Source organism: Pecten maximus, chromosome 16 (genome assembly GCF_902652985.1).
Source record: "Pecten maximus chromosome 16, xPecMax1.1, whole genome shotgun sequence".
In the NCBI taxonomy this organism is placed as follows: Eukaryota; Metazoa; Mollusca; class Bivalvia; order Pectinida; family Pectinidae; genus Pecten; species Pecten maximus.
Window position 1 is genome coordinate 12780449 of NC_047030.1, and position 18349 is coordinate 12798797.

Genomic DNA, 18349 nt, shown 5'->3' on the forward strand with positions numbered 1-18349 from the left:
GGCATCCTGTTGGATGGTCTGGCAGTATGCATATGCTTTAAGTGAGGTAGCACTATAAATGTGGCATTAAGACAAACACGAACCGTAGTCTCCTCAAACACATGCACAGGTACCACACCCATGCATCTCACTCACAGGGGAGGCCATATGGTCTCCATAGCTGTTGATAGGACGTTATACCAAACCTAACTAAGAACCTGAGATCAACACTGTCTGCCTATAATTATATCACCATCCCTCTTCTCTGCCTGTCACCATCCCTTTTCCATCTTAGGACTTAAGTACTGCAGCTTGTTCATTCTAGGGCATTCCATCCCAATAGAGTGCAGTTGGCCAAATATTTGAGCATTGGTAGATTTTTTCAATGAGAGACTATATTTGGTGGCCATGGGGCACAATACTTCAGTCAGTTAGAACCTATTTATCTACATAACCTCAGGTGAAGATTTTAAGTGCATGGTTTGATGCTCTAGAGGTGGTTTATACATGTGTTTCTCAGGAAGCTCAAATGCAGAAATGGTTGTGTCCTTGGGCAAGACACTTTATATATAATTATACCCTAATTGCTCTGGATGGTATGCATTAAAAGGGCCTCCTGTTTGTGAGGTGGCCACCAGCTACTGAAAGAAGGCCATGTCTAAAAATTTGTCCTACTGGCTGTTCAGGGGTTGTAAACCCAACAATCAAATTTTTCCAATTCAAATTACCCTGGCTGTTCAGGGGTTGTAAACCCTGAACAAACAAATTTTTCCAACCAAACAAAATTATGGTGGCCAATTAAGGATTTTGTCATGAACATTTTTGGCTAGAAATAAATAAAGTTGTGGATATATAATAGCATACAATTTAACTACATGGAAGCAACTAATTTGATATCATCAAGTTTTTATTGTCAAAGAGTGTCAAAAGATGCCATTAATATGGATACATATATATACTAGCTGTTATAATAGAATTTCTAACTTTGACAAAGGAATTCTATAAATTCATTTTATTCATTGTCCAGTATAGATGTAGGTGGAACTTGTTCAAGCTAAGAGCATTACTTCTTCCAAATGATGCACTTTATATACATCTAGGAATTGATTTTATGTACAGTTCTTTGTCAGGCTGCAGTAAATCCCATTTTAGTTCTGTAACCTTTAAGCTACTGCAGACAGGATGAACCTACTGCCAACAGTCGCGCTGAATTCCTGGCCAGGTTATTGAATCTCATGTTGTCTTTGATCAATATATCACCCACCTCTTACAAGTTTAGAAATAATGTTGTGCTGTCTATACACAAATGTTAATTTCTGGTATAATTAAAGGCTTCCAAATGCTGTAATAACAGAAACGAAAACCTATGATCTAAACAAAACAAAAATCTCAGAAATTTACCATTATCATTTTTCCAAGAGAAAACATTTTCAAGAAGAAATTGTTCCAAGTACAACAACAGCATTGCTAGTCCTTATATAATTGCATCCCAATATTTTAAGGGATATTTATACTCATTACACACATACACATGATTTGAAATGTACTTGACACCCTGTAATTATTAGTATGAGATGTCACAGAAAAAGTGATACACATGGTCAAAAATGGATCAAAGGGCCATATATAATCACCCGACTTAGCGACCTGAAATTTGTTTTAATTTTTGACACTTCATCATCATCCCAAGGTGACAGAATATACATACGAGACAAATGCCTTTGATAAATCAATCAACATTGTAAAGACTCACAAGTAAAGGACAGTAACAGTATATATAGCACAGGACAAGAAACACGTTTGCTTAATTATAAATGCATAAAGACATGACAAAGTGACAAAAAGACTGGCTGTAAACCTATGCATCCTTTAATTCTGAGAGTCTCGACCTTATAAACAGCATTGAGAACATTACCTATTATCAACTGTAGGATCAACTGTAGGCCGCAAGGGAAAATCATAACCAATAATAAAACAGAAAAACAAATCTGTAAAAGAAAACCTCACATTTTTTACATTAATTGATCAATTAACAACTTGCATTGCACACAGGTGTGGTTACTATTTGTGACTAATCTTTCTGCCATAACTCACCAGTTTCCAGAAAACACAAACTTAGATCATCATGGCTGCATGAAGAATCAATAAAGTTGTTTACATTAAATCTCAACAACTGCATACCTGTATACAGCTACAGTGTACACACATGTCTACTTGGCTGTATGACAGTGGACGCATTTCCCCCCAACCAGGGTTAAAGGTGAAAGCCCTTTATGGCCATTGAAGCCTTTTTATACCTGTTATAAGATAAGATAAATTTTACATGTCTTATCCACATTAACGCTGGTCTTGATCCAGCATTTGACACAGCAGCAACAAACAGTAGGAAATGTGCTGAAGTGTTACAACTTATTACCAACCATTACAAGTGTTTCAAGTTTCCTGAAGGATTTGTGCTACAAGTGCATAACAACACAGGGAGACAAAATATAATATTATTAATATGCAGAAAGAGCAATTTATTGAGCCATCAAGGGCAGACATTATGATTGAAGGATTCTTTTATAAAAAGAGGGGTATCTATTTAAACAGATATTAACACATGCAACAATAACTAATAAGCAATAAGTTAAAGATGATTTAATGTAGGACATGACCTGATTTGTACCCCAGGGACTGGGTGGGGAGGGACTTTGGGGTATATGATTGTGTTTTTTAAAAGAACATTAGGTCTTACCTACTTTTGGCACTTTACAATTCATTGTATTGTATAATGTTAAATGTACTGATGAGATGTAAAACTTAAAGTCATTATAATTAATTGAATTGAATTTAACCTACATCCACTCAGGTACTAATTCACCAAATTGTCTTCTTTCATTTCGAGACCCTCTACCACCAATGAAGGGGCATACAAAAGGAATAGGCTATTTACTTAACTGGGCCAGCTTACTATATAGCTTTACATATTCATTATAAAACCTTAGGGTAAAAATCTATAATGAAAGGATGTAATACTACTGGTATAGTATAAATGGCCGTGCAGATAGCTTGGAGAACTTTGGCAAAATGATACTGGGAATCAGTTTTAAAAAAAGAGTTCAGGAAAATCATTTTCCACTTATTATCTTTTTTTTCTGTCATCTTACCGGTAAAACACCAAACTGCTATTTTTATCTTGGATTTATCTAAACAGGATCCTGTGCCATGATAGATCTCCATTGCCCATCATTGGATACGGGCCAGACATCCAACATACTAAAGAGCTACAGGCAGCTCCACAATCTTACTAAGTACCAATCACCTGTGTACAATGTACAGGTTTCCGTGGTGACTACATACTGTTACCTCCTAGATCTGTTATACACAAATAACACACCTGTTTTACCACAAGTTATCATGCTGGGGATCAATCTAGAATTTTGGAAAATTCACAGCAATATAAAGACAGTATGATTATCCCAGCTAACCTAAATTGTTATTTATAAACTAACACTTTCATAAAACTGCTCATGTGCCCCATCCAATGTATATCATTTACTGTTGGAGAATATACAGTGAAATCTGACTTCACAAACACTTATATAGGATCAAGTCAAAATGTGTGGGATATGACTGTGTCCGTACAGTCAGTTTCACAAATGACAGTGGAAAATGTCACCATATTGTTGGATATGGTTAGATGTCAACAGATGTCATAAAGTCAGTGGTTTCTCAGCATATATTCTCTGTCTCTTCAGGTTTGTTATATTATGAACATGTCTTCCTGAAGAGAACTTCAATAATTTTAAATCTCACCAGTCCCTGGCCCCAGAGGTTATTAGGGCACAAGATTTGTACCTGCTGTCTAAGTTTATTGCATGATATACATGAGAGGAGACTAACTTTTGGTGATCATATCTTTTCTATTTTTTCTTCCTAATGTACGTCTCTTGATACTGCCTTACATTTGTCAGTCTTTGTCTTTGTGAGTAAGGTATAATGACAGGCTCTGTCCCCTGGCTATGATAAGCCAAAGCTGATTCTTGCAGCACTCAACCTTCTTGACATTCAGGAAAGTGCCTGTACAGGACAGGTTGGCCCTTTGTCACTGATGTCAGTACAATGTGACCAGGTGAGGTGCTACTGTGTCCAGACATGATATTTCAGTGAGATGGTACTATAAAACCAGAATATCAATGGCCCAATCATTCATATAGACACACCTTTTATTCATGTGTTAATTAACAAAATGTAAAAACAATACCAAACTAAATCTATCAGTTCATCATTAACAATTGTTACTGTATGGTTCATCATAAACATGCATGCTTTACTGTAGTAATGTAGAGCCTCAGAGTTGGTTAGAACATTAGCTTACATACCCTCAGGTGAAGATCCGAGATGCAGGTCTGGCGCTCACAAAGTATACCATATGGTGGCTTGTTTTTTGAAAAGCTATGTGCTTCTATTGTTTCCTTGGGCAAGACACTTTACCTTTATTGCTCTGGATGGCATAGCTAGCACAGGCTTTCCATATGTTATTCTGTGAGGTAGCCACCAGCTACTACAAAAAGACCCTGCCTCAATATAACCAAAACTGTTCACAGGATAATTAACTCAGCAAACAAATAAACAAACAGACTGGCCCTGCAGGACTCATTTAAAACAGATATATATATTTTGCTTGAGTTTTCCAAATGCCAACAACAAAAAGATACCTCCTGGAACATTACATGTTGACTCTTTCATATAAATTTCGAAAAAGAAAAAAAAATGTTTGCATTCATGTAGGCGTAAAGGAGTCTATATCAGATTTTGTGAAACATCTGATTCATGTTAACACATGTACATGAAAAGTGAGCAGTGCCAATGTAAAACAAATTTGGTCTTCATGATGGCAGTCTTTAATTGCCAATTTCCTTTGTTTAAATCTTATTTGAAATGTGCAATATCTACAAGTCCTGTCAAAAAATTACAAAGTATACATAATGTATAATGAATTTACCAGTTTTGAAAGACATGTAACACCCAAATTTTTGTAAACAGAAACGGAAAAATTTGATTTCAATAATTGAGTCATCCTGTGTAACTCTGAGATATTAACATTTTGAAAGATTGAAGCCTGGTCATTCACTTCTCATGGAGTACTGTGACATATATCAGATCACAAATGATCAAGTTTATAGATACTGGAAAATTTTCCCACCTAGGAAGTGCCTGGGTGTTAAGTTTCCAACACACGCCTCAAGTATGGCATACTACATACCTTGTAGGCATATACATACGATATCAACATTATATAGGTCATGGGTCAAGGTCGTATTGTATTGTTTTACAGCCCACCACAATTTGAGTCATTAAATTAAGGGCCAAACAACACCAGATTAGAAGGACATTCATATCAAGAAACACATTAAGGTTGACTTAAACATTAAGAATTAAACGTAAAACTGCAAAAATTTAAAAGCCTATATTTTATTGACCTTTTTGCTAAGTTTGGGCTCATTATATTAGGCAAGGGTCATCATGAATGAGAACAGGTAAATTAACAGCTAAATTATATGTTCTTCCCTTTGTATGTGGTAAAGAAATGGAAAGCATAATGAAACTTTTTTAAATCTCCCAGATAAAACAAACAGCATTACACGTATACAATTGCATGAGATATTGCATATTACTTATAACCTATAGCTAGCTTTATCATTTTAATTGTCAATATTCCTGTACATGTATAAGTCAAAAAATAAAAACTGCCAGGGGCAATCAAGGCTCTTATGTTCTTTAATGAGGCCTTTGTCTTAAGGGTATGGTACCCATGCAGATCCATTTTGTTCTCAAGTTTATCCAAGGAAAATATTATTTTAAATAAAAAAGTCAATGAATTATGGCTTGCTTAAAACCAGACTTTAATTTCACCCTTTGCCAACTACAGAAACCTTGTATTTGAAGCTGGTAGTTGAAAATTAATCAACCAAAAAATCTGAAACCTCAAAGCACTGAAACATAACCTTGGTTGAGTTAAGTTCAGATAAAATAACATCCATCTTGGGGTAACTGTAATCTAATATCCAACAGTTGTTAAACAAGAGCTAAATAAAGCCAAGATTTTAATCTTTCACTCTCTTCAGCAGTACAAGTGATATTTAAGTGTTCATTTATATCAAAAGAATCAATGCTTTGAAAATGAAGACATGAATCAGACCTCTGAATTTTTTTCTTCAGTTACCTCATCACTGTCTGTTCTTGTACATGTTGTAGCATGACATTTCATTGGCTTCAACCTTTGGCATTTTATTTCAATCAATGCCTCTGTAAATTTTTCTAGCCTTAAAATTTCTGGTCCTTATTTCACCGAGGATGAAATCGTGAGAATTATTGAATTTCTGACTGACAACATCTTTGTTGAATTTTGGTAATTACAGTGTGTTGGCATATATATATATATATGTATATATTATCAGAATAGGTAACAGAGACCGTAAGAAGTCCCTTAATTTCACCTGTAAATATAAAGATGATATGTTATCTTTTAAAAGTATACTTTATTGACCATGTCCATCAGTTATATGGACCCTGAAGAACTTAAAAATCAAGCATATTATAGACTTTTCAACAGCAGCTTATATTACAGTCTTTACCAACAACGTAAACAGCATGGACAACTTAAGACTATGATGCTGCATGATAAGCATGATGCGTTCAATTTCCCAAATGTTTATTTTCAATTTCTAGATAGTAACATCTTTGCAATTTCATCCCCTACCTACAGTGTGTGTATATATATATGTCTCAAATGATTTGATATTCAAGGGCTTGTTCCCATAATCACAACTTCTGTGATAGATGAAAAACAACACAAATTTCAACAAAAAGTTCTGAGAGATGCAGGTTGATGAAGTATATATGGGAAAGTTTCCTGGTCATGATCTCATTTGGAAATATATGTATTATACATGTATATATATATATATCCTTGTTCGATACCTGTTTGCTGCTCGTTGATTTGTCTTGTGGTTCCATTGTCACCACCCTAGTTCTTATTATGAGAATGAGACTTGGATTTGACCTAGATCTGTACGATAGGTGTCATTGATTAAGCAGAAGATGCTTACTCACCTGGAACACCTGGTCTTATTCTTCTTGGATTTTTTTCAAATTATCAAGCAAATTTACATTTTGTTTGTATTTTGTTCTTGGTTTAGGCTATCAATTTTGAGTTGGAATTACAGTTTTGCTATTTTATCTTGGTATTCTTTGTAGATTTTAAACATTACTGCACTTTGTTGCACTTTGATCATGAAAATATTACATCCCCCACCTCCAGTTAATAAAATTATGCACCTCATCAGATATAAAGATCATCACCAATGTATATATACATATGTAGTCTAGTGAAGCAAAGAGAAAATGATACATACAACCATATGATACAGAAGTCACATCAGTATTCAAATCACTCCCCGATGGATGTGAAAAGTTATTGAGTCACATGCCCTGGCCCAAGTGGGTATTCCCCAGGTACTCCTGATTTCCTCTCATAGTAAGACTACTCGCGCGCTTCCATCAGGGCCAATAAGAGTTAATATAACATGTTTCGCAATTGTTGTAAAATAAATAAACTTTACATTTTACATTCAAATCATCAATACTCTGTTTAACTGATTAATGAATTCAAATCAACCAATGATACTAATGGGACCGATTCGTCTTTTCTCAGAACGAATCTGTCCTAAGTAATCAAGCCATTGCTATACAATTACATAATGCACAGTGTAGCTATATATACTTATGACGGGAACAAATGTGGTACAGAATGAAATCTTCTGAGATGACAACACATATTGCTGTAGTAATGATTATATAAGCTTAGGATGATTTACAACAAGTATTAAGTACTGGTTCTCACTGACATTGTATTTGACAATGAACCAAGTTTACCCAGAAAAAAACCCTGATATGTACCTGTGACGTTGAAGTCTCGCATCCATCCATAGTGTCTGCTAAATAATCCAAGTCTACCTGATCGTGAGGCAGTGCAGTATAGAACAAAATCACAGTTTGAGACTGTGATGTATGTCTTGGGAGGAAGTGAGATGTGTTGTTACAGAGAACAAACTACTGTGTGGGACTGCCGATATAATGGTCCTGACTTGTGAACGTACAGGAACCAAACCACAGAGTCGGAGGTGTCATGTCAGACGCATGAGCACCGAGAACAAAACAGTGTGCCAGGGATGTTTCACGTCTGTGATATCTAAACAAGCTCAGCATGGAATTGACTGTGACAGTGGAATAAAGGCTGTGATACAGGAAATACAACCGAATACGGAACCTGTGACAACAATTTTAGCCACTGTCACTACACATTGTATGTACCATAATCGACCTAATACATGCACTGCATGAGCACATACAAAAACACAAAAGAAGTGCTCTGATAAAACCATGTACAGAGAAAAAATTCCATGTGAAATTTGGGTAGGAATTTTTTTTTTTTCTGAAAAAGGCAGGGGTGCACTTGGGAGAACAGATGCGATTATTAGGTGGAGTATGCCAACTTACGAGATGGATACTCAAGTGATACAGTCCTTCATAAGTCTGCTAAGGTGGAGAAATATGTTATGTCAACTTACGAGACAGATGCCAAATACAGATCTTCATGGGTCTGCTGAGGTGGGGAAAAAAGAGTCACAACAGACCTTATTAAGTTTTGTACAGCAAATGTTCTATATTTTTAAATGACTGAATTTTTTACAGATAATGAACTTGTGAACATATGAAAACAACTTTCAATTTTGCTTGTATATATGTGTACAGCTGTAATACTTAAGTCGTATTCCTGACATGGACTTTAATATGACCCATGATGGTGGACTGGTGGACTGCATACATATGGTATCCATATGCATACTGAGTGCTTAACACACAGCAATTCACATGTATACAATTGACGTAAATCTTTTAAAGTTATGAATCAATACTTCTTTAACAAAGATTTTCAATTGAGTCAAAGGAATATGTGTACATCGACTGAATTCTGCTATTGGAATTTCTGACAAAGTAATCTCATTATTACTTATATTGTCATATTGAAAGCTGATAACATTAATCAAGAATTGGATGGAATTTATACAGAACCAATGCTCAGAAAAACATGTGAACTTATAATACAACTTGAACAGCCTTGTTTTCAAAGCTCTGAGCATTCATGATCAGTTGTTAACATTTTAAAATTCATTTCCTGATCTCTGTCATTTTCCACCAAGATTGTACTCAATTGGAAATATTTCCCTGTATACTTTCCCATACAGTTACCCTGCATCAAGCTGTTACATTAGAAAACTATACAACTGTTTCCAAAGAAAATCAAAAGTGCCCAGATTACACTTAATCACAATTTCTCTTATGAGGATTTTAAACCATATTTCACACAGTACAACCTTGTCGGATTATTGATATTTTCTCCACAAAACAAAAATGTTAAGTGGCTGCTCGGGGAGTGCTTCCCCAGGGTGTACAGGAACAGTCTGTTTCTGATTCTGCTGATTCTACATCAAGAAAGTAGAGTGTATATATATGTATTTATATATACCATGACTACCACCAGATATAATCAAGATCCTAATTAGACCAATATAGATTTAGAACACAACAATATCATTATCAACAAATATAACAACTTATAACCTGGTCACACCCAGTCATTTGATTGACAGTCACAGTGACTGTTGAACGTTGTGTATATTTTTTACTCCCCTAATATTAAAGTTAGATTTGTTTCTTGGGAATGCTGGAACCTGTCTATTTAACTATGTTTTGACCTTCAGGGTTCTAGGAAATAAAAAGTGATTTGACTTCTGAAATTGCCAACAATTTTGCGTGTGATATAATTATAGCCAAGTTTTGGCTTTGAACTATTTTGTAATGTAGGCATTTTGTAATGATAATGATTATAAAAAGTATAAAGCTAATAAAAGAATATAATGTCAACTCACTCTACACAAATCAAACTACATGGTAGGTAAAAAGCTATAACATACATGATTATATATGTTCTATGACAACTATTTAACATATTCACACCACATTACAACAATGCTTTTAACAGATCTGTCAACGACTGCAACTTTTTTATGATTTACAAGTGATGACAGATTTATTGTGCTGTAAATATCACCCAATATAAATATTAGAGACATAGAAACACTTACCATACACCAAGCCCACAGGAACTGATATGAAATTACATATCAATGGTATATAAACTATAAAGGCAATATACAACAGTGTAAACAGCTCAAAATGACAAGCCACGCCCAAATATTCAAGTTTTTACCTCAAATTTTGAGCAGTCACCTGTGATTCCTTGGTTGTGGGGAGGGGTGGAGGTATTGTCAATATAGAGCGAGGGTTCTGGACAATCTTATCAGGCTTTATAGACCACATAGATATGGCCTGGCCACATTACAGGACTGGTGTTCCCTGGACAGGCAGTGTCCATGTTCCCTGTCCAGAAATTCTACCTTATATCTACTGTAAACATCATCCTGTACATACCAACCAAATACCATAAATTCATATCAAATGACATTGACAAAGCCTGGTCAGGCCGACCCATGGTTTAATGATAGGACTTCCTCCATATAGGGGACAGATCCTGTGGGTAGACCTGTGCCACCAGCTTCCAGGTACGTTACTGGTCGCCTCCATTGTTTTCCATCTTATTATAATTTCCCTAGAGCTGCCAGGTGTTAACCTTTTATATGGGTAGTTTTACCTACAATGCAGTTCCTATATTGAAACTGACATTTTGTGGTCTTACTGGGTAGTTTACCCTGGCCTGTATGCACACTTATGAATTGGTGTCATTGTTGTGTTGACTTTAATATATTTCCTACAGAAAAAAATATTACCAAATAATTTAAGGTCAAGTATTTTCCTTTAGAATTCAATACACATTTATATATATATTGTAACATTTTATGAATTATGTATTTCATATATGTATCGTACTGTCAATTTCCTGTCAGTTAATTAGACATTGAAATCCTTCCAGACATCTCCCTCTAAGTTGAGGATCAGCTGTCTCTATAGACAGGCTGAATTCCTTTCAGATATATATTTGTGGGTGTGGTGACTTCCTCCAAAGAAGTGGTCTTTCTAGACAAGTTCAAATTCCTTCATGAGAGTAGATAGTATCAACAGAGGTCTCTGAACTCTGAAATTCCTTCTAGACAGGAGTTATTTATAGAGGTAGAGGCTCTTGTCTCACTACTGACCAGCAGGAAGGGTTATCTCCTTCCAGATAAGTTGAGTTTAGGTCTCCCTAAAGGAATTAGACCTTAGTTCTTCAAGACTGGTGGAGGTCTACCAGGTAACTAAAGGAAGTGGTCTCTGTAGACAGGTTGAAGTCATTTAAACAGGTGAAGTTTTATTACAGGAAGTGAAGTCCTGGATTATAAGTTGGGGACATCAATATCTCCATAGAGGTAGAAGAGCAGTTCACTCAGAAATGTAGAAATCTCTCCAGAGGTACTGGTCACTCAGGACAGGTTTTTCAGAAATGTAGAAATCTTTCCAGAGGTATTGGTCACTGAAGACAGGTTGAAGTCCTTCCTAATCAGTGGAGGTATATATGTCTAGAGAAAGCAGTATCTAGTCTTTCCAGTTGGTAGAATTTCTCATAGAGGTAGCATGCAGTTACTCTAGAAAGGTTCAAGTTCTTCTGGATATTTGGAGGTCTCACTTGAAGTGGTCTCTCTAGACAGGTTGAAGTCTTCATGATAGAGGAGATGGAGGTTTCCCTACAGTAGAGGTACAGGAGGATTTAACAGGTGGCTGTACCTCATTCCAGACATTAGTAGTAGCTCTCTGTAGTCTCTCCTAGACAATAAGTCCATATTAAAGAATTTGGTGGCAAACACTTGAAACAGTTGGTATCTCGACAGTGTTGGTAATACATAGAAACTATCTTGCCTTATTGGTCATTTTCTAATTTGAACATACCATATCAATGACACAAGAATCCACAACCACTAGTAATTTGCCTCATGACAAAGAATGCCGAGAAACTATGTGACTGATAACTTTTTAAATCAACATCACTTTATCACATGATTGATAATAGAGTCAAGATCATGTTCATGAGTTACAGAGTACCTATACAAATGTAATTTGAAGTCAATATCTATAGCAATGTACTTACATTGTACATGATTGCGCATCTATTTGTTCAAAATAATTGAACAGCTTATACAAGTTGACACCCTTCGAATAAATACCATAAACATGTATGGCAATTTAAGGATGAAAGAGACAGAGCAGGCTAGTTCAATGAATAGGGCTACAAGACTACCGTATATATATATATATATAGATATAATAATAAATATATATGTCAAGTACATGTACTGTTGTACAAGTGTAATCATTATTATATCAAGTATTGCTAATTTGCCCGATGTATCCAATACCTTCTACATAGGACAAGTTATGATACAAATTTACAAATACATCATGAGTCCTGGTCTTCCTGAACCAAATTTTTTTTTTCAATTTTGTTTAAATGGCAGGAGGCTAGGGGTGAAATATTGATGCCATATGGTGATCTGGGGATATCTAGAAAGGCTGAAATACAGATACCATATGGTCTGTTTAAAAGGAAACTACAGCTTCATTTTTTATACAGAAATCTGACTTTACCTCTTAATTTTGATTTTGTATGAATATGATAAAGTAATATTTCATTGCTAAAAAACAGGGCTTAAATCTCCAGATCTCTCTTTTTTTGTCTGCAATTCACTAGACAACAATTGCAAGACAATGTAAAGATAATTGATAGCCTATAGCTAGGGGAACTAAACCAGAATCGATATAGAAACCTTAAATTGATGATTGCAGTACATGTAGCCTCTCCAATCTTCTACTCCAGAACATTACACATCAAAGTCAGCATATACCACACTGCACAATGCCTCGGATTTTCTCCTTGCCGATAAAACAAAGCTATATATACATAATATCATCAGCAAAATTCAGTTCAAATTTCACTAAGTCTGCTAGTTCTTCGTCTGTTTCTTCATCCCATTTCCAAAACTCATTTTCCTACATGAATGTAAGATAAGGTCTCGTTACATCATCTCATTTCAAAATCTCATTTTCCAACATACATGTATCAATGATAATTATTTCATTCCAAAACTCATTTTCCTTCGTGTGCAAAATTGAAATACATGTAGATGTACATGAGCATTGCAGACCCAATTGTGACGGCAGATGCTGAAAAAAAAGACTAAAGCTAAAGTCACAAATCAGATTCCATACACTTACGACTTATTATTGAATTTCTTATTTTCTAGCAATATCTGGTATAGAAATCACTCACAAAAATGACATCAAATGAAACATGAAATATAGTAGCATGACTACGTAACCAAATGGTCATTAGTTTGAATCTTGGCAGGGGCACTGAGTTGTATTAATACTCTGTTTGTATTCCAGTAGACTCTGCTGTAAATGAGTACATCTTACTAGGCCAGTACAAGAAATGTGCATAAGCTGTTCTACATTATTTAAAAAAAAAAAATCAATTAGTGATTTCAACAAGTGCTTGAAATTAAGGAAAACAGTTACTACACGTTGCAAGATCCTAAAACATTTTTTTTTTTGAAAATGTAGAATTGCAGTCTGTTTCATTGATTCTTTCAATGCATGGTTGCAGCCAGGACTACAGGGTGATATCGACCTTTTCTTTTAAAACAAACCCGATTCATTCACACAAACTTTGGGATCTCAGATACATGTTTTAACATGTAAAGTTAGTGTGTGTATACAGATTTTATATCATCATATGTGTTAAAAACAGATTTATTAACCCAAACAGTCCACCTGTAGAAAGAATTATGATAAGAACACCTACAGACTTTATCAGGATCTGGGCATATATCAAGAAACACCCACACTTCAAGAACACTCACACACTTCAATTTCTATATATCTGAACTTTATACAATTTTTCAATGGGTTGACTTTTTCACACTAGCTACATAACTATTTTCTACAATCATCAGTGGGTTTTTTTCCTGTGACTGTTTATATTTCAGATAAATTGATCATGTCTATTGTAGAAAAAAAAATGTTTTAAATGAGGCCTAATAACTGTAATATGGCTATGTTTTAACTCATATCTTATTCCAGCTAATCAAGTCTGTATCTTTTATCTTTAATAAGCAATTACTGTACATCTTTGAAATATATGCCAACTTCTCTTGGCCTTATCCTTATAGCCATCAAAAATGATTTGCTATACAAGGAACAGTAATTAGCTTAAAAGATATAGGCAATGGATGGTTAAATTGCCATGGAATTTAAATACTATATTTGCGTGATTACCCAGCAGACTACTGGAATATAAAGAAAACATTGACCAATTGCAATACAACCTTATAATCTCATTTTAACACTGACCACAGATCTAGAGTGTTGCAGTAATTTAACTTATCATTACCAACCTGCTGTTTAATGCTGACCTATAATTCCTGTTCTCTTCAACAGCACTCTCATATTACAACTTTAAAATTAAACATTCAACCATTTCAGAAAGTTTATAAAAAAAAGGGTTTGCTAGCTTTTTGCTTTATTGAGTCGAAAACAGAAATAATTTTTTGAGTACATTTCATGCTGAATATATATATTTGCCATTTCCCTATTGAGATTTTGTTGTATTTTCCCAATTTCATGTTTATATTATATAAATTGCAATTGCAAAATATTAAGGGCGTCCCTGTACATCAATTAAAGAAATGCTGATCCTTATGTATTTCAAGCAGATGTACTTATGCTACTAGTTTCTCTTTATCACAGCTGAACTAAACATAAAAGATCAGTTTATAATATTTTCCCAATCAGCAAAAAATACCACTGTTCCCAATGGAAGTGATTAAAATAAAAAAAGACCCTTAAAAAATAAAGGTAAGACAATCATTGGGAATCAAGTCTCCATCAATTGAACTTGGGAGGATTAATTGAAATGCAAAAGAGGCTACTGAAGTATTGAAATGCAAAAGAGGCTACTGAAGTATCAGTTTAAAAAGTAGTTCAAAGTTTTCAATTAATTATTTTTTGATATCCCCAAATTTGGAAATTGCATGAAGTTTATGTTCCAGAAAATATTGCTGATGACTGAACAATATAATGAAGAACTACATGCTTTGTGGGTATATAATTCCATGTCCAGTATATATAATCAATAAATTCTATGGGGTATGGTTTTATTTTGTTATGTGCTGCTTAATTTTCCTGATCATTTAAATACATTATTTTTTCAAAAAGAATTCACAGGCGATGTGATTTTCCAACAAAATATTCCAGACTGTAGTGTTACTATCAGCATACATTTTTTTTCTTTTTTTTTTTTGAAGGAAAGACATTTTTGTATCAATATTAAATGCAGCAATATTGTATTGATCGATTTTCACTATTATTACGACACTATAATTTATCACAAAGTGCTCTTGACAACTTTTTCTTGAAGTATATTTGAGATAACTAAATATAAATGCATGAACTTATCTTGTATAAATAATATAAACCACCAATATCAAACGAAGTGAATCAGTAAGTTAAATAAGTCTCCGGTGTAAGAAACAGTTACCTCCCCTGATCCATCACCGTTCTCCCAGACGGTAATCTTAGACTTGAAGTGACACGATACATTAGCGGCCTAATTGCGCGATTTCAAGTTCATATTGTACCAAAAGGATGTGGTTATAACGACGAATCAGTATGAAACGTCGATGAAAAATTTGAAAGACGATACAGTTTATGATTCACACGATCAACAATGACTGTGTATTGTCATGATGATGATAATGTGGATTTTCCCCGAGATTTCATCAGATTCACCACAAAAACGTAAAATATCTCAATTCTATGTTGTATGTTTAAACGAAATGTCAGCAGTTCGTTCAGAATTATTTCCCTCAAAAGGGTAAAAGCAGCAAAATACTACAAAGACTTACCCAGCTCTATGTTCATCGTGTCTGTTCGTGAGAAGCGACTGCTAATGTAACGGATCTTCTGATTGGATGATGTTTATACATTTTACCCAACCAAATTATAGTTCACAGAAACTAAAAGTAGCAGGTGCCCGCATCATCAGCCGGGATCAATTACCGTTTCTGAGGGCAATATTTCATGTTTTAATAATCACTAAAGTTTATCGATGTGTTACAATATACAAAATTCTTCATAATTGAAAACAATGAATATAACCTACTAGTTACATGTAGTTAGGTTTTGATATCTGAACAGCACCTTGATTCAGTTAAACATTCAAGTTGTGGCAATATTATTTGGTATGATAATAAATTAATCTGTGAGGAAATGTTTGATTTGTAGACGGTCTGGTTTTTTTTCCGGATGACCCCTTCCCTGTAAGTACCAGAAGAATATCAATGACACTAAGCTACTGTGTGTTACGCAAGATGGTCAGAGTTGTCTCCCCTACAACACATTGTTAGTATAAGATTCCGTATTCCGTTTGATTGCATTATAGATAGGCAAATCATATATTACTGGTTGTTAGTAACGTACATATGCATTTCTTGGTAATTGTGGTAGGCCTAGTGAAGCCAGCATTTTCAACGTCATACCCTTATGTCTTATGTCATAAAAAAAATCTGTTGTTTCTCTGAAAATAAACCGTAAAGTAGATACAGCATTTCTGGATTATAATGTAAAACAAATATATCCGGGTTCCAAATATTTTCATCAAAACTCATGATATTTTCTTTCGTATAGCGTTATTCGTGTACACACTATATATCTACATCTATCTACAAACATCCCCGCCATTTGTATATAAATCGAAGTTGCAGTCAATTTATTTCAAGTTCTTTCAGTTCAGTTTCAAATGAGCACTGACTGCCTGTTTTGGTTGTCACCGACCTTTTTCATTTTACTCTTTAAATTTCTATATCAAATTTCTACAAGTGTAGAAACTATTTGGATGGCGATTGACACTCGGCTATCCTGTCCTATACATCTTTGGCTTTGACTTCTGCCGACACATGTCATGTCGTTGTCCAACACTCGGGAATTGTTCTAGGACAGACTTATTTTATACATGTATCGATAGTTTCAGACAGAGAGATGCTGCTAGGAAGACCATTGAAAACAAATAGCGTTTTTACAAGCTTTAAAGTTATTTGTTCAATCGGTCTGGAGATTTTGACACTTTTTTTCTGCATAGGCGTATTCACCTTACAACAAGGAGCATTCCCGCAATATATTCTATAAAGATTATATCAGGTTTACAACTGACTTCCATAGTCGACATCATTTTGAGGGCATGACATCACCCATCCTCAGTAGCCAAGGCTTCTGAGAGCGTTACACTCCATCTTTGCTAGTCAAGGCTTCTGACTATATCAGGGTTACAACTGACTTTCATGGTCGACATCATTTTGAGGGCATGACATCACCCATCCTCAGTAGCCAAGGCTTCTGAGAGCGTTACACTCCATCTTCGCTAGTCAAGGCTTCTGACTATATCAGGGTTACAACTGACTTTCATGGTCGATATCGTATCTCAATTGTCGTTATCACCTTCTCATTTTGAGGGCATGACATCACCCATCCTCGGTAGCCATGGCTTCTGAGAGCGTTACACTCCATCTTCGCTAGTCAAGGCTTCTGACTATATCAGGGTTACAACTGACTTTCATGGTCGATATCGTATCTCATTTGTCGTTATCTTCTCATTTTGAGGGCATGACATCACCCATCCTCGGTAGCCATGGCTTCTGACTGCGTAATACTAATAGTAGCGGTAAATGCAAAATGAAAAAGTGTAGTTACAAATGTAAAAACGAAACAAAGTTAAGATTGAATGCAAGCTTAATAAGTGGATATATCTTTTCAAATGACACATTGATAAAATTATATTCCTGATTCAAATGCAGTCCTATTATCACCAAAAATGATTCAAACTGATATAAGTTTAATTGTTATCCGTGCTGAGACGCATTAGTTCGTCGATTTATTTCACCGGTAGTTTTACATTATAACGACCAGCATTAAAACTATGCCGTTTATCGTTTTTAAAGATATTTCTTGTTTCAATTGTCTTCGTGTAAATCTATGCATATGTATTTTATTCATATATGACAATCGTTTGATCGAATTTGGTTTAAAATTTAGCTTTGTTTTGATCAAAGCATTTGATGCGAAAGTCATCCAAATCGTAAAATAAATTCTTTGTAGGCGTAGGTTTTCATAATCTCCAGTAACCGGTATACCGCACATGTAACAGAAAACTAACTACTACTTAAAGTCATAATCTCCAGTAACCGGTATACCGCACATGTAACAGAAAACTAACTACTAC

At 34.9% G+C, this 18349-nt stretch overlaps 1 protein-coding gene across 4 annotated transcripts in view; it reads right to left on the minus strand.

Annotated features, from left to right (window-relative positions):
* Nucleotides 1-16033, minus strand: part of LOC117344983 (transcription initiation factor TFIID subunit 10-like) — a 31870-nt gene extending 15837 nt beyond the window's left edge. The window contains exon 1 of one of the 4 annotated variants that reach the window (XM_033907891.1): nucleotides 15981-16033. In XM_033907891.1, the coding sequence (XP_033763782.1) occupies nucleotides 15981-15996 (16 nt within the window). In that variant the 5' untranslated portion in view covers nucleotides 15997-16033. Of the gene's footprint in view, nucleotides 1-2073; nucleotides 2174-7923; nucleotides 7961-10172; nucleotides 10292-15980 lie in introns of those variants that run through there. The other 3 variants (XM_033907890.1, XM_033907889.1, XM_033907888.1) reach the window with 3 other exon arrangements.
* Nucleotides 16034-18349: the final 2316 nt, after the last annotated feature.